Source organism: Coregonus clupeaformis, chromosome 31, assembly GCF_020615455.1.
Source record: "Coregonus clupeaformis isolate EN_2021a chromosome 31, ASM2061545v1, whole genome shotgun sequence".
NCBI classification, from domain to species: domain Eukaryota; kingdom Metazoa; phylum Chordata; class Actinopteri; order Salmoniformes; family Salmonidae; genus Coregonus; species Coregonus clupeaformis.
In genome coordinates, this window is record NC_059222.1 from 44,611,188 (window position 1) to 44,634,790 (window position 23,603).

Consider the following 23,603-nt stretch of genomic DNA (forward strand, 5'->3'; position numbering starts at 1 on the left):
CTCGCTGTGTTTGGAGGAAGAAGAAGGATGAGTACAACCCCAAGAACACCATCCCAACCGTGAAGCATGGAGGTGGAAACATCATTCTTTGGGGATGCTTTTCTGCAAAGGGGACAGGACGACTGCACCGTATTGAGGGGAGGATGGATGGGGCAATGTATCGCGAGATCTTGGCCAACAACCTCCTTCCCTCAGTAAGAGCATTGAAGATGGGTCGTGGCTGGGTCTTCCAGCATAACAACGACCCGAAACACACAGCCAGGGCAACTAAGGAGTGGCTCCGTAAGAAGCATCTCAAGGTCCTGGAGTGGCCTAGCCAGTCTCCAGACCTAAACCCAATAGAAAATCTTTGGAGGGAGCTGAAAGTCCATATTGCCCATTGACAGCCCCGAAACCTGAAGGATCTGGAGAAGGTCTGTATGGAGGAGTGGGCCAAAATCCCTGCTGCAGTGTGTGCAAACCTGGTCAAGACCTACAGGAAACATATGATCTCTGTAATTGCAAACAAAGGTTTCTGTACCAAATATTAAGTTCTGCTTTTCTGATGTATCAAATACTTATGTCATGCAATAAAATGCAAATTAATTACTTAAAAATCATACAATGTGACTTTCTGGATTTTTGTTCTAGATTCCGTCTCTCACAGTTGATGTGTACCTATGATAAAAATTACAGACCTCTACATGCTTTGTAAGTAGGAAAACCTGCAAAATCGGCAGTGTATCAAATACTTGTTCTCCCCACTGTATATATATATATTTATTTATTTATTTATTAAATATTTAATTTGGTCTTTACTACTAAAGCCCATTGAAACACATTGAATAAAACATTCATAAATGGCAAAAAAAGAGAGTCAAAAAATAAATCATAAGGAATAAGGTTTTGAAGTGTCTGTCCTGTATCTAGGAGATATAAGAAAGTTCAGGAAATATTTTAGTTTTTTTTTTGGATACATATTTAACACCACATTTTTGTTGGCATAAAACTACCTCCATGCTTCCATTCGTTTGTATGGGTCACCTTCTGACGAGTCCCGTGACACCTATGCGAAACTTGGAGAACACCATCATGCTCGTGAGAGTCTCTCCCCTTTACCTAATGGGGTCATATTAGTTTGTAGGCCACACCGTTCAGACATTTTCATGAGAAGACCGATTTTCGGGATGTCTCATGGTCTGAGAAACACCGCTGTAGCTCGGCTACCTTCCACCGCAGATGCGGAAGGTGAATCTCTAGCTTAAACTGACTGATTTTGATGGGGATATTTTTATTGTGTTACTTAGATTGCGGCAATAGACTCTTACAAATGTTAAAGTCACCATTGGCCTCATGGTGAAATCCCTGAGCGGTTTCCTTCCTCTCCGGCAACTGAGTTAGGAAGGACGCCTGTATCTTTGGAGTGACTGGATGTATTGATACACCATCCAAAGTGTCATTAATAACTTAATCATGCTCAAAGGGATATTCAATGTTTTTTTGCTTTTTTATCCATCTACCAATAGGTGACCTTCTTTGCGAGGCATTGAAAAACCTCCCTGATATTTGTGGTTGGATCTGTGTTTAAAATTCACTGCTCAACTGAGGGACCTTTCAGATAATTGTATGTGTGGGGTTCAGAGATGAGTTAGTCAATCCAAAATAATTTGAAACACTATTATTGAACACAGAGTGAGTCCATGCAACTTATTATTTGACTTTGTTGAGCACATTTTTACTCCTGAACTTATTTAGCCTTGCCATATCAAAGGGTTTGAATACTTATTGACTCAATACATTTCAGCTTTTATTTTTTAAAATTAATTTCTAAAAACATAATTCCACTTTGACATTATGGGGTATTGTGTGTAATCCATTTGAATCAATATTAAATTCAGGCTGTAACCTAACAAAATTTCGAAAAAGTCAAGGAGTGTGAATACTTTCTGAAGGCACTGTATTATGAATAAGTACTGGGTTTTTTAAAACACTTTTCTAAAAGTACTTTTACTTTGAAATGTTCCAAAATTCTGTGACCCGGAAGTGATTTTGTTTTGTTGCTGAGAAGATGACACGTCTGTTTTGTGGTATGTTACTGTCGAAACCGTGTTTATTTAATATCTTTGGTTTAAGAATAAACTAACCTCACAACAGCTGTAAAACGAGGTTGTTGTACTAGCTGGTACATGATGTTCAAGTAAAAACGCTCATGACAACAACGTAAAACTGTAAAGCTAAGGTTAGCGTTTAGCTAACTAACGTTAGATACTACCTTTAACTATCAGGCGTTGGTTGTCAGACCGGAGACGTCGGCCACTGGCTGGACATACAACATTTATTTTATGTTGTTAAACTAGTTATAGATTCACTGTCATATGGTTGCAAGCCATATGATATTATTCACTAGCCTGCTGAGGAGGGGACTCTGTGTGAAACCATTCTGGAACCATCGTTACCAAAACGCTTCGGTGGTATTACTGAATGAGGTTGTATTGTGAGTATGCATACCAAAATACAATTTTCTTTAAAGCTAGTTACAGTACAAAGACATGGCAACAGCTAGCTGGCAATGATTGTATGGACAACCAAATACTTGGTCGTGTTAAATAGCTAGCTGACGTTAGCTATATGGCTTATCAACAGACCTCCAGGACTCTGCATCTATTCTAACTATGCTCTTCTATTTCTGGTACCCTCACTCATCTGGTGCTCTTTCTCTATCTTGTAGCATGACTGCATTGTCAGACTTGGAGCCTGTTAAAAAGAGACTGCGGGTTGAAGTTGGCCTCCCATCACCTGTCAACTCAAGGAGCCCTCTTTCATTGGCTTTCAAAGGTAACACTCCCTGAGCAGGGAAGATAAATCATTCTCTGCATAATCTGACTGGAGGTTTTTATCTCCAGTTCAGTTTGAGTTTGATGTGTATATATATTTTAATGTTGCTGATAGATTGTAGCTTCCATCAATGTAATTGTGTAAACATATATATATATATATATATATATATATATATATATATATATATATATACACATACATACATTACCAGTCAAAAGTTTGGACACACCTACTCATTCAAGGGTTTTTCTTTATTTTTACTATTTTTTACATTGTACAATAATAGTGAAGACATCAAAACTATGAAATAACACATATGGAATCATGTAGTAACCAAAAAAGTGTTAAACAAATCAAAAATATATTTTATATTTGAGATTCTTCAAATAGCCACCATTTGCCTTGATGACAGCTTTGCACACTCTTGGCATTCTCTCAACCAGCTTCTTGAAGTAGTCACCTGGAATGCATTTCAATTAACAGGTGTGCCTTCTTAAAAGTTAATCTGTGGAATTTCTTTCCTTCTTAATGCATTTGAGCCAATCAGTTGTGTTGTGACAAGATAGGGGTGGTATACAGAAGATAGCCCTATTGGGTAAAAGACCAAGTCCATATTATGGCAAGAACAGCTCAAATAAGCAAAGAGACACAACAGTCCATCATAACTTTAAGACATGAAGGTCAGTCAATACAGAAAATGTCAAGAACTTTGAAAGTTTCTTCAAGTGCAGTCGCAAAAACCATCAAGCGCTATGATGAAACTGGCTCTCATGAGGACAGCCACAGGAAAGGAAGACCCAGAGTTACTTCTGCTGCAGAAGATAAGTTCATTAGAGTTACCAGCCTCAGAAATTGCAGCCCAAATAAATGCTTCAAAGAGTTCAAGTAACAGACACATCTCAACATCAACTTTTCAGAGGGGACTGTGTGAATCAGGCCTTCATGGTCGAATTGCTGCAAAGAAACATTACTAAAGGACACCAATAAGAATACACCTGCTTGGGCCAAGAAACACGAGCAATGGACATTTGCGTTTGCTAATCCAAGTTTATCATTTTAAAAGGCTAATTGATCATTAGATAACCCTTTTGCAATTATGTTAGCACAGCTGAAAAATGTTGTGCTGATTTAAAGAAGCAATAAAACTGGCCTTCTTGAGACTAATTGAGTATCTGGAGCATCAGCAATTGTGGGTTCGATTACAGGCTCAAAATGGCCAGAAACAAATAACTTTCTTCTGAAACTTGTCAGTCTATTCTTGTTCTGAGAAATTAAGGCTATTCCATGCGAGAAATTGCCAAGAAACTGAAGATCTCGTACAGCGCTGTGTACTACTCTCTTCACAGAACAGCGCAAACTGGCTCTAACCAGAATAGAAAGAGGAGTGGGAGGCCCCGGTGCACAACTGAGCAAGAGGACAAATACATTAGTGTCTAGTTTGAGAAACAGACGCCTCACACGTCCTCAACTTGCAGCTTCATTAAATAGTACCCGCAAAACACCAGTCTCAATGTCAACAGTGAAGAGGCGACTCCAGGATGCTGACCTAGGCAGAGTTGCAAAGAAAACGTCCAGTGTCTGTGTGCTTTTGCCCATCTTAATCTTTTCTTTTTATTGGCAAGTCTGAGATATGGCTTTTTCTTTGCAACTCTGCCTAGGTCAGCATCCCGGAGTCGCCACTTCACTGTTGACATTGAGTCCACCTTTGTGCAATCTTAAGTGTCAAATGATACATACCCCCAAAAATCCATTTTAATTCCAGGTTGTAAGGCAACAAAATAGGAAAAATGCCAAGGGGGGTGAAAACTTTCGCAAGCAACTTTATCAGTTCATAAACCATGTGCGATGGAATCGGTACATCGAAAATCTCTTCCAATCTATTTGGCACAGCTGTCAATTTTTTGGTCCATAAATTGGTCTACACGGACAAGTTCTGGCCTGGTTTAGATCTTACCTGTCGGAAAGATATCAGTTTGTCTCTGTGAATGGTCTGTCCTCCGACAAATCAACTGTACATTTCGGTGTTCCTCAAGGTTCCGTTTTAGGACCACTATTGTTTTCACTATATATTTTACCTCTTGGGGATGTTATTCGAAAACATAATGTTAACTTTCACTGCTATGCGGATGACACACAGCTGTACATTTCAATGAAACATGGTGAAGCCCCCAAAATTGCCCTCGCTAGAAGCCTGTGTTTCAGACATAAGGAAGTGGATGGCTGAAAACGTTCTACTTTTAAACTCGGACAAAACAGAGATGCTTGTTCTAGGTCCCAAGAAACAAAGAGATCTTCTGTTAAATCTGACAATTCATCTTGATGGTTGTAAAGTCGTCTCAAATAAAACTGTGAAGGACCTCGGCGTTACTCTTGACCCTGATCTCTCTTTTGACGAACATATCAAGACTGTTTCAAGGACAGCTTTTTTCCATCTACGTAACATTGCAAAAATCAGAAATTTTCTGTCCAAAAATGATGCAGAAAAATTAATCCATGCATTTGTTACTTCTAGGTTAGACTACTGCAATGCTCTACTTTCCGGCTACCCGGATAAAGCACTAAATAAACTTCAGTTAGTGCTAAATACGGCTGCTAGAATCCTGACTAGAACCAAGAAATTTGATCATATTACTCCAGTGCTAGCTTCCCTACACTGGCTTCCTGTTAAGGCAAGGGCTGATTTCAAGGTTTTACTGTTAACCTATAAAGCGTTACATGGGCTTGCTCCTACCTATCTTTCCGAGTTGGTCCTGCCGTACATACCAATACGTACGCTACGGTCACAAGGCAGGCCTCCTAATTGTCCCTAGAATTTCTAAGCAAACAGCGGGAGGCAGGGCTTTCTCCTATAGATCTCCATTTTTATGGAACAGTCTGCCTACCCATGTGAGAACGCAGACTCGGTCTCAACCTTTAAGTCTTTACTGAAGACTTATCTCTTCAGTAGGTCATATGATTGAGTGTAGTCTGGCCCAGGAGTGTGAAGGTGAACGGAAAGGCTCTGGAGCAAACGAACAGCCCCTTGCTGTCTCTGCCGGGCCGGTTCCCCTCTCTCCACTGGGGTTCTCTGCCTCTAACCCTGTTACAGGGGCTGAGTCACTGGCTTGCTGGTGCTCTTTCATGCCGTCCCTAGGAGGGGTGCGTCACTTGAGTGGGTTGAGTTACTGACGTGATCTTCCTGTCTGGGTTGGCGCCCCCCTTGGTTTGTGCTGTGGTGGAGACCTCTGTGGGCTATACTCGGCCTTGTCTCAGGATTGTAAGTTGGTGGTTGAGGATATCCCTCTAGTGGTGCGGGGGCTGTGCTTTGGCAGAGTGGGTGGGGTTATATCCTTCCTGTTTGGCCCTGTCCGGGGTTTCTTCGGATGGGGCCACAGTGTCTCTCGGACCGCTCCTGTCTCAGCCTCCAGTATTTATGCTGCAGTAGTTTTGTGTCGGGGGGGCTGGGGTTAGTTGGTTATACCTGGAGTACTTCTCCTGTCTTATCCAGTGTCCTGTGTGAATTTAAGTATGCTCTCTCTAATTCTCTCGTTCTCTCTTCTCTCTGAGAACCTGAGCCCTAGGACCATGCGTCAGGACTACCGGGCATGCTGACACCTTGCTGTCCCCAGTCCGCCTGGCCTTGCTGCTATTCCAGTTTCAACTGTTCTGCCTGCGGTTCACGAAACCCCTACCTGTCCCAGACCTGCTGTTTTCAACTCTTAATGATCGGCTATGAAAAGCCAACTGAGAGACCTGAGCCCTAGGACCATACGTCGGGACTACCGGCCGTGGTGACTCCTTGCTGTCCCCAGTCCGCCTGGCCTTGCTGCTATTCCAGTTTCAACTGTTCTGCCTGTGGTTATGGAACCCCTACCTGTCCCAGACCTGCTGTTTCAACTCTTAATGATCGGCTATGAAAAGCCAACTGAGATTTATTCCTGATTATTATTTGACCATGCTTGTCACTTATGAACATTTTTGAACATCTTGGTATGGTTCTGTTATAATCTCCACCCGGCACAGCCAGAAGAGGACTGGCCACCCCTCATAGCCTGGTTCCTCTCTAGGTTTCTTCCTAGGTTTTGGCCTTTCTAGGGAGTTTTTCCTAGCCACCGTGCTTCTACACCTGCATTACTAGCTGTTTGGGGTTTTACATTTACATTTTACATTTTAGTCATTTAGCAGACGCTCTTATCCAGAGCGACTTACATGAGCAATTAGGGTTAAGTGCCTTGCTCAAGGGCACATCGACAGATTTTTCATCTAGTCGGCTCGGGGATTAGAACCAGCGACCTTTCGGTTACTGGCACAACGCTCTTAACCACTAAGCTACCTGCCGCCCGTTTTAGGCTGGGTTTCTGTACAGCACTTCGAGATATTAGCTGATGTACGAAGGGCTATATAAAATAAAATTGATTGATTGATTGATTAAATGAAACTGGTATATATATATATATATATTTTTAATTTATCACAATTTTCTTTAAGCAATTTTGGTCTTTAATGCAGGGCCGACAGACAACTTCCTTACTTTTTCCCCTTCCACTTGCTTCTTCCATGTTTGTGGTAATGCTGCAATTAGTTGGTTGTAATTTTGAGTAGAGCAGACATTTCCATATATTTTTGTTAGCTGCATGCGTGACATAACTCCACCATTTTGGGTACAGCAGACATTTCCATATATTTGTGTTATTTTTGTTGTTTGATGTGTTTGCGGTATATATTGATATATTGCCTATATTGAGTGTAGCCTATGACTTACCAATCAAGTTATGATCCAAGTTGATTCTCATTCTGTCTTTTGTGTCCTTTCCCTTAGCAAGTTCAAAAGAGGCAAGTCTACACGCAATGGAAGGGCAGCAGCATGGTGCCAAAGCAACATCTCTTAGTCAGAAAAACAATCCCAAGTCCCAACAGAATAACCTTGATAAGTGGATTTTGAACCGTTCCCAAAGCCCCACAAGCCCAGCTTCTGACATGTCTGAAGCTGCTGAACAACACCAACAACAACAACAACAGGACGACGTGGAGATGCTGAGTCCAGACAGCTCTGATTCTGACTGCAGTCACAAGTTCAACCCCTTCCAGTCTATGGAGACAGAGACCCAGGCCCAGACCCACAGTTCAGACTCTGAGGAACCTGCTGTCTGTAGCACCATAGACCTGCAGGATGAAGAGACAGAGCCCTTAACACCAACTTACAGCCTAAAGGATCACAAGCCCGTCCCGCAAGTCACCACAGATCAAAAGCCTGTCCCGCAAGTCACCACAGATCAAAAGCCTGTCCCGCAAGTCGCCACAGATCACAAGCCTGTCTCGCAAGTCGCCACAGATCCCAAGCCTGTCTCGCAAGTCGCCACAGATCCCAAGCCTGTCTCGGAAGTCGCCACAGATCCCAAGCCTGTCTCGGAAGTCGCCACAGATCCCAAGCCTGTCTCGGAAGTCGCCACAGATCCCAAGCCTGTCTCGGAAGTCGCCACAGATCCCAAGCCTGTCTCGGAAGTCTCCACAGATCCCAAGCCTGTCTCGGAAGTCTCCACAGATCACAAGCATGTCTCAGAAGTCTCCATAGATCATACAGGGAACAGTGATGAGCAAACCGAGGAGACCACGAGCCAAAGCAACAGGGAACTGGACAAGCAGCAGGACACAGAAAGATCCTCCTCATCCAAGGGTAAAGGAAAAATAACAGACTTCTATGCCAGAAAGTTGCCACAAGCCCCATCCACAAGGTACAGTATTGAATACCAATAATTTCAGGAGTTGACTTTGTAGGGAGAAAGAGGAGTCCCTTGTGCAGTGGAAGTAACCCATTTAAGACTAAATTCTGGGTAAATGTGTTTTACATTCAAATATGCAAGAGCAACTAGGCCACATCTTACAGTGCCTTGCAAAAGTATTCATCCCCCTTGGCGTTTTTCCTATTTTGTTGCATTAAATAGATTTTTATTTTTGGATTTCATGTAATGGACATATACTAAATAGTCCAAATTGGTGAAGTGAAATAAAAAAAAAGAAGTTATTTCAAAGAATTCTAAAAAATAAATAACGGAGAAGTGGTGCGTGCATACAGTATGTATTCACCCGCTTTGCTATGAAGCCCCTAAATAAGCTCTGGTGCAACCAATTACCTTCAGAAGTCACATAATTAGTTAAATAAAGTCCACCTTTGTGCAATCTAAGTGTCACATGATCTCAGTATATATATACACCTGTTCTGAAAGGCCCTAGAGTCTGCAACACCTCTAAGCAAGGGGCACCATGAAGACCAAGGAGCTCTCCAAACAGGTCAGGGACAAAGTTGCGGAGAAGTACAGATCAGGGTTGGGTTATAAAAAAATATCCGAAACTTTGAACATCCCACAGAGCACCATTTAAATCCATTATTAAAAAATGGAAATAATATGCCACCACAGCAAACCTGCCAAGAGAGGGCCGCCCACCAAAAATCACGGACCAGGCAAGGAGGGCATTAATCAGAGAGGCAACAAAGAGACCAAAGATAACATTTTACATTTACATTTTAGTCATTTAGCAGACGCTCCTATCCAGAGCGACTTACAGGAGCAATTAGGGTTAAGTGCCTTACTTAAGGGCACATCGACAGATTTTTCACCTAGTCGACTCGGGGATTAGAACCAGCGACCTTTCGGTTACTGGCACAACACTCTTAACCACTAAGCTACCTGCCTGAAGGAGCTGCAAAGCTCTACAGCGGAGATTGGGGTATCTGTCCATAGGACCACTTTAAGCCGTACACTCCACAGAGCTGGGCTTTACGGAAGAGTGGCCAGAAAAAAAGCCATTGCTTAAAGAAAAAAATAAGCAAACACATTTGGTGTTCGCCAAAAGGCATGTGGGAGACTCCTCAAACATATGGAAGAAGGTACTCTGGTCAGATGAGACTAAAATTGAGCTTTTTGGCCATCAAGGAAAACATTATGTCTGGCGCAAACCCAACACCTCTCATCACCCCGAGAACACCATCCCCACAGTGAAGCATGGTGGTGGCAGCATCATGCTGTCGGGATGTTTTTCATCGGCAGGGACTGGGAAACTGGTCAGAATTGAAGGAATGATGGATGGCGCTAAATACAGGGAAATTCTTGTTGGAAACCTGTTTCAGTCTTCCAGAGATTTGAGACTGGGACGGAGGTTCACCTTCCAGCAGGACAATGACCCTAAGCATACTGCTAAAGCAACACTCGAGTGGTTTAAGGAGAAACATTTAAATGTCTTGGAATGGCCTAGTCAAAGGCCAGACCTCAATCCAATTGAGAATCTGTGGTATGACTTAAAGATTGCTGTACACCAGCGGAACCCATCCAACTTGAAGGAGCTGGAGCAGTTTTGCCTTGAAGAATGGGAAAAAATCCCAGTGGCTAGATGTGCCAAGCTTATAGAGACATACCCCAAGAGACTTTCAGCTGTAATTGCTGCAAAAGGTGGCTCTACAAAATATTGACTTTGGGGTGGGGGTGAATAGTTATGCACGCTCAAGTTTTCTTGGTTGTAAGGCAACAAAATAGGAAAAATGCCAAGGGGGGTGAATACTTTTGCAAGCCACTGTAGATACAAGGGCATAGTACAAAGTCATACTTCCTGAATCTCAAGATTATATAGGCTAGGCATGCTCAATTACATATAGGGTACCCACTTCAATACAAATGTTGGTTGATAGGACATTGGTGGTACCAGCAGGTTGAGACAGAGGTGGTACCAGCAGGTTGAGACAGAGGTGGTACCAGCAGGTTGAGACAGAGGTGGTACCAGCAGGTTGAGACAGAGGTGGTACCAGCAGGTTGAGACAGTTTTCGAGACCTGATAATTCTGTGTCCTGGGTCGTTCCACCTCAAAAAGTACAAGAGGATTTCGACAATCACCATATCAGATTATTCTGAAATCGTTTATGTTGTTAGAAACAGATAAGATTAGCATTCCTGCAACATTAATTTGTTGAAATATAATTTGATCTCTAAGAAAGGAAGCTAATTGAGTGCATCAAAATTGTCAATTTTTTGGTATTTATTAGGATCCCCATTAGCCGCTGCAAAACCATCAGCTACTCTTCCTGGGGTCCACATGAAACATGACATAATACATAAACTCAGCAAAAAAAGAAACGTCCTCTCACTGTCAACTGCATTTATTTTCAGCAAACTTAACGTGTAAATATTTGTATGAACATAACAAGATTCAACAACTGAGACATAAACTGAACAAGTTTCACAGACATGTGACTAACAGAAATTGAATAATGTGTCCCTGAACAAAGGGGGGGTCAAAATCAAAAGTAACAGTCAGTATCTGGTGTGGCCACCAACTGCATTAAGTACTGCAGTGCATCTCCTCCTCATGGATTGCACCAGATTTGCCAGTTCTTGCTGTGAGATGTTACCCCACTCTTCCACCAAGGCACCTGCAAGTTCCCGGACATTTCTGGGAGGAATGGCCCTAGCCCTCACCCTCCGATCCAACATGTCCCAGACGTGCTCAATGGGATCGAGATCCGGGCTCTTCGCTGGCCATGGCAGAACACTGACATTCCTGTCTTGCAGGAAATCACGCACAGAACGAGCAGTATGGCTGGTGGCAATGTCATGCTGGAGGGTCATGTCAGGATGAGCCTGCAGGAAGGGTACCACATGAGGGAGGAGGATGTCTTCCCTGTAACGCACAGCGTTGAGATTGCCTGCAATGACAACAAGCTCAGTCCGATGATGCTGTGACACACCGCCCTAGACCATGACGGACCCTCCACCTCCAAATCGATCCCGCTCCAGAGTACAGGCCTCGGTGTAACGCTCAGTCCTTCGACGATAAACGCGAATCCGACCATCACCCCTGGTGAGACAAAACCGTGACTTGTCAGTGAAGAGCACTTTTTGCAGGTCCTGTCTGGTCCAGCGACGGTGGGTTTGTGCCCATAGGCGACGGTGGGTTTGTGCCCATAGGCGACGTTGTTGCCGGTGATGTCTGGTGAGGACCTGCCTTACAACAGGCATACAAGCCCTCAGTCCAGCCTCTCTCAGCCTATTGCGGACAGTCTGAGCACTGATGGAGGGATTGTGCGTTCCTGGTGTAACTCGGGCAGTTGTTGTTGCCATCCTGTACCTGTCCCGCAGGTGTGATGTTCGGATGTACCAATCCTGTGCAGGTGTTGTTACACGTGGTCTGCCACTGCGAGGACGATCAGCTGTCCGTCCTGTCTCCCTGTAGCGCTGTCTTAGGCGTCTCACAGTACGGACATTGCAATTTATTTCCCTGGCCACATCTGCAGTCCTCATGCCTCCTTGCAGCATGCCTAAGGCACGTTCACGCAGATGAGCAGGGACCCTGGGCATCTTTCTTTTGGTGTTTTACAGAGTCAGTAGAAAGGCCTCTTTAGTGTCCTAAGTTTTCATAACTGTGACCTTAATTGTCTACCGTCTGTAAGCTGTTAGTGTCTTAATGACCGTTCCACAGGTGCATGTTCATTAATTGTTAATGGTTCATTGAACAAGCATGGGAAACAGTGTTTAAACCCTTTACAATGAAGATCTGTGAAGTTATTTGGATTTTTAGGAATTATCTCTGAAAGACAGGGTCCTGAAAAAGGGACGTTTCTTTTTTTGCTGAGTTTAGTACAGAACATTATTAGTCAAGGACTGAAATACATACATTTAAAACGTCACACATAGCCTACATGTCAGTATATACACACAATATCTAGTTCTAATACAACATGTGTATTAATAGGATTCAGATTATATTCAATAAATATAGTACCTAACATCCGATTTGGACCAAACGTTTTTCTAACAATGAGTTGGACACGAGGAATCCAAAGGAATGGTCAAAAGCCACCCACAGACACCCCACGCCGATATACTTCACTTCAGACTTTTTAAAGTTACTTAGGCCTATGTGTAAGTCATGAAGCAGGTTACTCCTGTTATTGATTGTAAGCAAAGATCCGTAAGGATATGAGTGGACTTGGCATCCGGCTCTTGTCTCCTCAGTATGCTCGTGTCTCTTGGTTGACCTTTTTGAAGTATTTTCAACAGTAGTTGTTTCAGGGAAAGCTGTGAAGTTTTTCTTTTTTTATTATTGTTTTTTCACTATTAGCCTGACTGAATCTTAATCATAGTATTCGTGATAGTAATGTGTTCCTGTTACTGCCAGATAAACATGCCCCTCTCTGGGGTGGCTGTTGTGACTCTACAAGTGATCAATGTCAAAAGGGAGACTATTGGGGAGTGTTCTGATGTCTTATTAAGATGTTTATTATAAACCCTGTTGCTCATTGCATCATGTTGTTGATCAATTGCATATTCTTTCTTCAGTGGGTTGTGTTAAAGTTGTTTCTCTTTTTCAATGTGACAGTGCCCAAGCTCCTTCGGACAAACAACACAGAGATGGAGACGTCCCACGTGAGAAACAACGTGGAGACAGAGACGGAGATGATGTCCCTCCACCACCGTCGCCACCGTACGATTCCAAGTGGCTGGGAAGCCCCATCAGCGATCTGAGGAGAATGCCGCAGTGTGGTCGACCACTCCCACCACTGAAGAATGCTCCTGACCATCACACTGTCATGATCAGGGTGAGAGAGAGGGCAGCTCCTTGGAAAATGAATTGAATGCTTTAGTCTAAGCCGGTGGTGTCAAACTCAATGGAGGGCTGAGCGTCTGCTGGTTTTGTTATTTCCTTTCAATTTGTGTTCAATTAGTTCAACTAATCATTGACCTAGACAACCAGGTGAGGGGAGTTCCTAACTAATCACTGACCTAGACAACCAGGTGAGGGGAGATCCTAACTAATCATTTACCTAGACAACCAGGTGAGGGGAGATCCTAACTAATCACTGACCTAGACAACCAGGTGAGGGGAGATCCTAACTAATCACTGACCTAGACAACCAGGTGAGGGGAGATCCTAACTAATCACTGACCTAGACAACCAGGTGAGGGGAGTTCCTACCTAATCACTGACCTAGACAACCAGGTGAGGGGAGATCCTAACTAATCACTGACCTAGACAACCAGGTGAGGGGAGATCCTAACTAATCACTGACCTAGACAACCAGGTGAGGGGAGTTCCTACCTAATCACTGACCTAGACAACCAGGTGAGGGGAGTTCCTACCTAATCACTGACCTAGACAACCAGGTGAGGGGAGATCCTAACTAATCATTGACCTAGACAACCAGGTGAGGGGAGATCCTAACTAATCATTGACCTAGACAACCAGGTGAGGGGAGTTCCTACCTAATCACTGACCTAGACAACCAGGTGAGGGGAGATCCTAACTAATCACTGACCTAGACAACCAGGTGAGGGGAGATCCTAACTAATCATTGACCTAGACAACCAGGTGAGGGGAGTTCCTACCTAATCACTGACCTAGACAACCAGGTGAGGGGAGATCCTAACTAATCACTGACCTAGACAACCAGGTACAAGTGAAGAGTAAAAACCAGCAGATACTAGACCAGGGTTCCCCAACTAGCGGCCTGTGGGCCGAATTTGGCCGCGAATGGTTTTATTTGGCCCCCCCACATTTTCGGAGCAAAAAAAATAATATATATAATTAAATTGTTGGACAGAAAATACTAAATACACAAACAAATTAGCTCCAAGTGATTTTAATTTTGGAAATCTGTTCCAAAATATTCCCACGCGTAATATGTGATTGTATACAAATGTAAGCAAGGTTTGAAATAATTATGTTTTAGTCAAATATTATATCTGTTTGGTCTTCTTGTGGTCAATTTGCAGTCTACAAATTATTTGTAATTATGTTCCGGCCCCCTGACCATCCGCTAAAGAAACAATCGGCCCTCCGCTGAATCTAGTCGATCCCTGCAGTAGACCCTCCGTGGAATCTAGTCGATCCCTGCATTAGACCCTCCGCTGAATCTAGTCGATCCCTGCAGTAGACCCTCCGCTGAATCTAGTCGATCCTTGCAGTAGACCCTCCGTGGAATGAGTTTGACACCTGTGGTCTAAGCCTTGATTTGTGCTAGAATAGTCCTGGTCTCAACATTTTGTCTTTGTAAGGACAAAGTATGATGAACACATGTGCATTATTAATTATTAATTGGTGAAAGTTAGCAAAACACGTGATTCATCATCATCGTCATCTGGAGTGGGATGAATGGGAGGACCTCCATTGGTGATGCCATTCATGTACTCATCATGCTGTATTTTCTCTTCAACAGACAGACCTCCTTCAAGCAGGCAAAGTTCCTGTTCCCTATCCCACCAAGTTCAGAGACATCTGGGATGAGGACCATGTGAAAATGCCCTGTTCAGAGAGCAGCCTATTCCCAGTAGGAAATCAGGTACCGAAGCTACACGTTGTACTGTCATGTTGAAATTGGACTCACTAACTACAACTTAAAAAGTTATCTCCGGCTTACATCTCTCACCATTAGGGAAAGAGCTGATCTACAGTGCCTTCAGAAAGTATTCATACCCCTTGACTTATTTCACATTTTGTTGCTACAGCCTGAATTCAAAATGGATTAAATAAATAAAAATGATCACCAATCTACACACAATACCCCATAATGACAAAGTGAAAACATGTTTGTAGAAATGTTAGAACATCTATTGAAAATGAAATACAGAAATATCTCATTTTCATAACTATTCACACCCCTACGTCAATACATGTTAGAATCACCTTTGGCAGTGAAGTCGTTATGAGCTTTGCACACCCGGATTGTACAACATTTGCCCATTATTCTTTTCAGAATTTTTCAAGCTCTATCAAATTAAATCAATTTTTATTTGTCACATGCGCCGAATACAACAGGTGTAGTGACCTCACAATGAAATGCTTGCTTAGAAGCCCTTAACCAACAATGCAATTTTAAGAAAGAATACCAAAAAAAATCACACAAAGAAATACAATATGAAATAATACAAAATAAAAGTAACAAATAATTAAAGAGCAGCAGTAAAAATAACAATAGCGAGGCTATATACAGGGGGTACCGGTACAGAGTCAATGTGCCGGGGCACCGGTTAGTCGAGGTAATTGAGGTAATATGTACATGTAGGTAGAGTTATTAAAGTGGCTATGCATAGATAATAAACAGAGAGTAGCAGCAGCGGGGGGGGGGCAATGCAAATAGTCTGGGTAGCCATTTGATTAGCTGTTCAGGAGTCTTATGGCTTGGGGGTAGAAGCTGTTTAGAAGCCTCTTGGACCTAGACTTGGCACTCCGGTACCGCTTGCCGTGCGGTAGCAGAGAGAACAGTCTATGACTAGGGTGGCTGGAGTCTTTGGCAATTTTTAGGGCCTTCTTCTGACACCACCTGGTATAGAGGTCCTGGATGGCAGGAAGCTTGGCCCCAGTGATGTACTGGGCCGTACGCACTACCCTCTGTAGTGCCTTGCGGTCGGAGGCCGAGCAGTTGCCATACCAGGCGGTGATGCAACCAGTCAGTTTGTTGGTGATGTGGACACCAAGGAACTTGAAGCTCTCAACCTGCTCCACTACAGCCCCGTCGATGAGAATAGGGGTGTGCTCAGTCCTCTTCTTTTTCCTGTAGTCCACAATCATCTCCTTTGTCTTGATCACGTTGAGGGAGAGGTTGTTGTCCTGGCACCACACAGCCAGGTCTCTGACCTCCTCCCAATAAGCTGTCTCGTCGTTGTTGGTGATCAGGCCTACCACTGTTGTCATCGCAAGCTTAATGATGGTGTTGGGGTCGTGCCTGGCCATGCAGTCTTGAGTGAACAGGGAGTACAGGAGGGGACTAAGCACGCACCCCTGAGGGGCCGCTGTGTTGAGGATCAGCGTGGCAGATGTGTTGTTACCTACCCTTACCACCTGGGGGCGGCCCGTCAAGAACTCCAGGATCCAGTTGCAGAGGGAGCTGTTTAGTCCCAGGGTCCTTAGCTTAGTGATGAGCTTTGAGGGCACTATGGTGTTGAACGCTGAGCTGTAGTCAATGAATAGCATTCTCAAATAGGAGTCCCTTTTGTCCAGGTGTGAAAGGGCAGTGTGGAGTGCAATAGAGATTGCATCATCTGTGGATCTGTTGAGGCGGTATGCAAATTGGAGTGGGTCTAGGGTTTCTGGGATAATGGTGTTGATGTGGGCCATGACCAGCCTTTCAAATCACTTCATGGCTACAGACGTGAGTGCTACGGGTCGGTAGTCATTTAGGCAGATTACCTTAGTGTTCTTGGGCACAGGGACTATGGTGGTCTGCTTGAAACATGTTGCTATTACAGACTCAGACAGGGAGAGGTTGAAAATGTCAGTGAAGACACTTGCCAGTTGGTCAGCGCATGCTCGGAGTACACGTCCTGGTAATCCGTCTGGCCCTGCGGCCTTGTGAATGTTGACCTGCTTAAAAGTCTTACTCACATCGGCTACGGAGAGCGTGATCACAGTCGTCCGGAACAGCTGATGCTCTCATGCATGTTTCAGTGTTACTTGCCTCGAAGCGAGCATACAGTGGGGGAAAAAAGTATTTAGTCAGCCACCAATTGTGCAAGTTCTCCCACTTAAAAAGATGAGAGAGGCCTGTAATTTTCATCATAGGTACACGTCAACTATGACAGACAAATTGAGAAAAAAATCCAGAAAATCACATTGTAGGATTTTTAATTAATTTATTTGCAAATTATGGTGGAAAATAAGTATTTGGTCACCTACAAACAAGCAAGATTTCTGGCTCTCACAGACCTGTAACTTCTTCTTTAAGAGGCTCCTCTGTCCTCCACTCGTTAGCTGTATTAATGGCACCTGTTTGAACTTGTTATCAGTATAAAAGACACCTGTCCACAACCTCAAACAGTCACACTCCAAACTCCACTATGGCCAAGACCAAAGCGCTGTCAAAGGACACCAGAAACAAAATTGTAGACCTGCACCAGGCTGGGAAGACTGAATCTGCAATAGGTAAGCAGCTTGGTTTGAAGAAATCAACTGTGGGAGCAATTATTAGGAAATGGAAGACATACAAGACCACTGATAATCTCCCTCGATCTGGGGCTCCACGCAAGATCTCACCCCGTGGGGGTCAAAATGATCACAAGAACGGTGAGCAAAAATCCCAGAACCACACAGGGGGACCTAGTGAATGACCTGCAGAGAGCTGGGACCAAAGTAACAAAGCCTACCATCAGTAACACACTACGCCGCCAGGGACTCAAATCCTGCAGTGCCAGACGTGTCCCCCTGCTTAAGCCAGTACATGTCCAGGCCCGTCTGAAGTTTGCTAGAGTGCATTTGGATGATTCAGAAGAGGATTGGGAGAATGTCATATGGTCAGATGAAACCAAAATAGAACTTTTTGGTAAAAACTCAACTCGTCGTGTTTGGAGGACAAAGAATGCTGAGTTGCATCCAAAGAACACGATACCTACTGTGAAGCATGGGGGTGGAAACAACATGCTTTGGGGCTGTTTTTCTGCAAAGGGACCAGGACGACTGATCCGTGTAAAGGAAAGAATGAATGGGGCCATGTATCGTGAGATTTTGAGTGAGAACCTCCTTCCATCAGCAAGGGCATTGAAAATGAAACGTGGCTGGGTCTTTCAGCATGACAATGATCCCAAACACACCGCCCGGGCAACGAAGGAGTGGCTTCGTAAGAAGCATTTCAAGGTCCTGGAGTGGCCTAGCCAGTCTCCAGATCTCAACCCCATAGAAAATCTTTGGAGGGAGTTGAAAGTCCGTGTTGCCCAGCGACAGCCCCAAAACATCACTGCTCTAGAGGAGATCTGCATGGAGGAATGGGCCAAAATACCAGCAACAGTGTGTGAAAACCTTGTGAAGACTTACAGAAAACGTTTGACCTGTGTCATTGCCAACAAAGGGTATATAACAAAGTATTGAGAAACTTTTGTTATTGACCAAATACTTATTTTCCACCATAATTTGCAAATAAATTCATTAAAGATCCTACAATGGGATTTTCTGGATTTTTTTTTCTCATTTTGTCTGTCATAGTTGACGTGTACCTATGATGAAAATTACAGGCCTCTCTCATCTTTTTAAGTGGGAGAACTTGCACAATTGGTGGCTGACTAAATACTTTTTTCCCCCACTGTATGTATGTATATATATATATATATATATTTTTTTTTTTACTGTCAAAATCAATCAATCAATCAGGTAAACTAATAAAGGCATTAGTGTTGCGATGATGCAAATCAATATCACGTCCTTGGAAGAACTGACCCCTGACCCCTAACCCCTGCCTGACCTGTACAGTACGATCAGGAAAGATGATGATGAGGAGGAGGATGATGGTGATTAACTTCCTGTTTTTGCAGGAGGTGCAGGGACGGTGGGAACTGATCCAGAAAGCTTTGAACAGAGTCTTCTGCACCTCCCATGATGTGAAGGTAAGTTAATGACTAAATTGATATGCTGTTTGTTCACTGTGGAGCAATGTATTTAACATATACAGTGTCTATTGTTGACCAGATGCATCATTATTAGTCATTAGTGGCAATATTAAGAGAAAGGATGTTTATGTGGTGTTCAAATGTGTTTTAGATAGAAAACTATCCATCAAATCCATGATTGTGGAAATAATACATGTTATTACCTGAATTGGCCATGAGATGGCGCCAAGATCCCGGAAATCAAGGCAAAGACACTTACTGCTAAAAAGGCATGTGCTGAACATGTTTTATGACATTTATTGGTGTGCATTCCCCATTTTAGAATGCCATATTGAAATACAATGTCGCTCATGCCAAGAGATGGGACTTCACAGCCCTTCATTTGTTCTGCAACAAGGTAAGAAATAATGTTATTGATTTTAATGAACAACCTCCTAAAAAAAATATAGTCATCAGGTGGACCATCTGGGTCCAAGGACATCTGAAAATAAAATAATGTCTGGCCTCATCAGTTAAACACACACGCACACACTCAGCATCAGGTTTTTAAGAACCCCTATTAAACTAATCAAGTGTTTAGTACCCATGAATATACCAGTCGGATTGGCCAGCATAAACCACGGGCCTGTAGTGATCTGCTCTGGGCTAGGTTCAGACACAGCACAGATGGCTCATTTGCCAATGATCCTATCAGCTGTGTAAATCATCTGGTTACATCTACGTGCCTCTCTAAAGACGGCAACCGTTATACAGCGGACGCTGTACTTTTAGCTCTGTATTTTCCTGTGAAATAGTTTTGAAGTGATACACTGCTGAAATTTAATAAGTGCTCTATCAATATCTGTCTTCTACTAATATTTAATATCCTACAAATTGCTTGTAAAAAATAAAAATAAAGATTAAATAACATCTCATGAATTAGGGACTGTAAGGGACACACTAACACACACTATTTTGTCGGTGTATTTTAAATTTGTGTGACTGCCTTTTGTGTATCAGTGTTTCGTTACTTGTCATGTTTTGTGTAGACCCCGTGAAGAGGAGCTTCTGCAAAAGTTTAATGGGGATCCTAATACATTTACATTTACATTTTAGTCATTTAGCAGACGCTCTTAACCAGAGCGACTTACAGGAGCAATTAGGGTCAAGTGCCTTGCTCAAGGGCACATTAACGTCATTTAGCAGACGCTCTTAGCCAGAGCGACTCACAAATTGGTACGTTCACCCTATAGCCAGTGGGATAACCACTTTACAATTTGGGGGGGGTTAGAAGGATTACTTTATCCTATCCCAGGTATTCCTTAAAGAGGTGGGGGTTTCAAATGTCTCCGGAAGGTGGTGAGTGACTCCGCTGTCCTGGCGTCGTGAGGGAGCTTGTTCCACCATTGGGGTGCCAGAGCAGCGAACAGTTTTGACTGGGCTGAGGGGGAGCTATGCTTCCGCAGAGGAAGGGGAGCCAAATGAATGACAAATAGTCATTCATTTGGTTGGTTTAAAGCAGAAAATCACTTTTTTTTGTTTTTGTTTATATGGCTTTAAATTCATTCTCTGTAAATTGTGAATAACTTACTTTCGGGGGACTATCCTATTTACGGTCTGAAGCTCAATGGGGTCTAGGATAGATGTTGCCATTTACAGGGCTATGCAGCCCAGGGAAGACCTGGATACACTCAGTGATGAGAGAGCTGCCTTATTGGCTAGGGCTCTGTCACTGGTCTGTCTGTTCTATCTAGTGGCAAACTGGACATCCTCTACTCCTCTCTGTCTCTCTCTCTCTCTCTCTCTCTCTCTGTCTCTGTCTCTGTCTCTGTCTCTGTGTCTCTGTCTCACTCTCCCTGTCTCTCTTTGTCTCTGTCTCTCTCCCTGTCTCTGTCTCTCTCTCTCTCTTTCTCTCTCCCTGTCTCTCTCTCTCTCTCTCTCTCTCTCTCTGTCTCTGTCTCTGTCTCTGTCTCTGTGTCTCTGTCTCACTCTCCCTGTCTCTCTTTGTCTCTGTCTCTCTCCCTGTCTCTGTCTCTCTCTCTCTCTTTCTCTCTCCCTGTCTCTGTCTCTCTCTCTCTCTTTCTCTTTCTCTCTCCCTGTCTCTCTCTCTCTCTTTCTCTTTCTCTCTCCCTGTCTCTCTCTCTCTCTCTCTCTTTCTCTCTCCCTGTCTCTCTCTCTCTCTTTCTCTCTCCCTGTCTCTCTCTCTCTCTCTCTCTCTGTCTCTCTCTCTCTGTCTCTGTCTCTGTCTCTGTCTCTGTCTCTGTCTCTGTCTCTGTCTCTGTCTCTGTCTCTGTCTCTCTCTCTCTCTCTCTCTCTCTCTCTCTCTCTCTCTCTCTGTCTCTCTCTCTCTTTCTCTCTCCCTGTCTGTCTCTCGCTCTCTCTGTCTTGCTCTCTCTTTCTCTCTCCCTGTCTCTCTCCCTGTCTCTCTCTCTCTGTCTCTGTCTCTCTGTCTCTGTCTCTCCTCTCTTTCTGTCTTCTCTCTCTTATCTGTCGCCAGTTGGCACCTGGCCTGTCTAGTGGCCATCTATCCTCTCTCTCTTCCCTCTCTTTTCTCTTGCTGTGTTGCTATAGCTACAGTCCTTGCTTGGTTCCAGATCTTTGTGCTCTCTTGCTGACGATCACAACGTGAGTTGGCAAGACAACACTAACCCATCTAGGACCATGCTACTACAGACCAGCCAGTCAGAGAGACCCTCCAAAGAAACATAACATCAGCACCTGCCTGCTATCTAGCTGACAGTCGCTAGGGAAATGGGATCAATCTGCCTGAATTGTAGCAGTGAAAAATATTATTGATATAATATGTACAGTATGTATGAGAGTGGCAATGCTGTGTTGGCAGCTATACATGCAGAGGGGAACTGGAGTCAAGAGAACTCATTTAATCCCATTCCGTCAAAAGGTAGTGTTTAGTATGAGGAAAACAGCTGCCTGACTTCACAGAGAAACACAATGCATTATTCCATTCTTAAACCTGTCAAATTGATTTGCAAAACACTATGTCATAAATCACGTTATAGAGTGAATTATTTAAGATTTTCTTACAGTGACAAATAGGAAATAGACTACATGACTAAAAGTATGTGGACACGTGCTCGTCGAACATCTCATTCCATAATCATGACCATTAATATGGAGTTGGTCCCCCCCCTTTGCTGCTATAACAGCCTCCACTATTCTGGGAAAGGCTTTCCACTAGATGTTGGAACATTGCTGCGGGGACTTGCTTCCATTCAAATCAAATCAAATGTATTGGTAACATACTATTTAGCAGACGTTATTGCGGGTGGTAGTGAAATGCTTGTGTTCCTAGCTCCAACGGTGCAGTAGTATATAACAATACACAGCAATACACACACATCTAAAGTAAAAGAACGTCGAACTGCCAGATGGTAAAGCGTGATTCATCACTCCAGAGAACGCGTTTCCACTGCTCCAGAGACCAATGGCGTCGAGCTTAACACCACTCCAGCCGACACTCGGCATTGCGCATGATGATCTTTAGGCTTGTGTGCGGCCGCTCGACCATTTCATGAAGCACCCGACTAACAGTTCTCGTGCTGACGTTGCTTCCAGATGCAGTTTGGAACTCGAGTGTTGCAACCGAGGACAGACGATTTTTTACGCGCTTCAGCACTCGGGGGTCCCGTTCTGTGAGCTTGTGTGTCCTACCACTTCGCCTCTGAGCCGTTGTTGCTCCTAGACGTTTCCACTTCCCAATAACAGCACTTACAGTTGACCGGGGCAGCTCTAGCAGGGCAGAAATGTGACTAACTGACTTATTGGAAAGGTGGCATACTATGACGGTGCCATGTTGAAAGTCACTGAGCTCTTCAGTAAGGCCATTTTACTGGAGAGAGGGGGGGAGAGAGGGAGGGATGGGGGGGAGAGGGAGGGAGGGATGGGGGGGAGAGAAGGAGGAATGGGGGAGAGAGAGGGAGGGATGGGGGAGAGAGAAGGAGGAATGGGGGAGAGAGAGGGAGGGATTGGGGGAGAGAGAGGGAGGGATGAGGGAGAGGGAGGGAGGGAAGAGGGAGGGTGGGTGGGATGGGGAGAGAGGAGGAGGGATGGGGAAAGAGAGAGGGAGGGATGGGGGAGAGAGAGGGATGGGGGAGGGATGAAGGAGGGATGGATATAGGGGTGAAAGGGGGAGATGGAGGGATGTAAGGGTGACTGGCAGGGGATGATCTGGATGACACCCTCATAGAATACTCATTCTAGAAGATACATCTAATGAATAGTAGAAAAGCCTGTGACCGACAGTATCAGATTTGTTTTCCTTTACCTCTCCCTGGTATTGGTGGATATGAGCGGACACAAGTGTTTTCATTTTTACACGGTCACATATCCGAAGAGCAGTGGAGAAGAGGTAGTGGTAAATCTTAATCTGTCTCCATCTTCGGCAGCCCCCTCCCCTCCCTCAGGCAGCCCCCTCCCCTCTCCTCTCCTCTCTCAGGCAGTCCCCCTCTC

At 44.0% G+C, this 23,603-nt stretch overlaps 1 protein-coding gene across 2 annotated transcripts in view; it reads left to right on the top strand.

Moving 5' to 3' along the window:
* The first annotated feature begins 2,016 nt into the window (after positions 1 to 2,016).
* Positions 2,017 to 23,603, top strand: part of LOC121547758 (poly(ADP-ribose) glycohydrolase) — a 96,262-nt gene continuing 74,675 nt past the window's right edge. Inside the window, exons 1-7 of one of the 2 annotated variants that reach the window (XM_041859177.2) lie at positions 2,017 to 2,066; positions 2,708 to 2,814; positions 7,616 to 8,528; positions 13,162 to 13,381; positions 14,999 to 15,121; positions 19,080 to 19,151; positions 19,477 to 19,551. In XM_041859177.2, coding sequence (XP_041715111.2) covers positions 2,709 to 2,814; positions 7,616 to 8,528; positions 13,162 to 13,381; positions 14,999 to 15,121; positions 19,080 to 19,151; positions 19,477 to 19,551 — 1,509 coding nt within the window. In that variant the 5' untranslated portion in view covers positions 2,017 to 2,066; position 2,708. Of the gene's footprint in view, positions 2,474 to 2,707; positions 2,815 to 7,615; positions 8,529 to 13,161; positions 13,382 to 14,998; positions 15,122 to 19,079; positions 19,152 to 19,476; positions 19,552 to 23,603 lie in introns of both variants that reach the window. The other variant, XM_041859176.2, reaches the window with a different exon arrangement.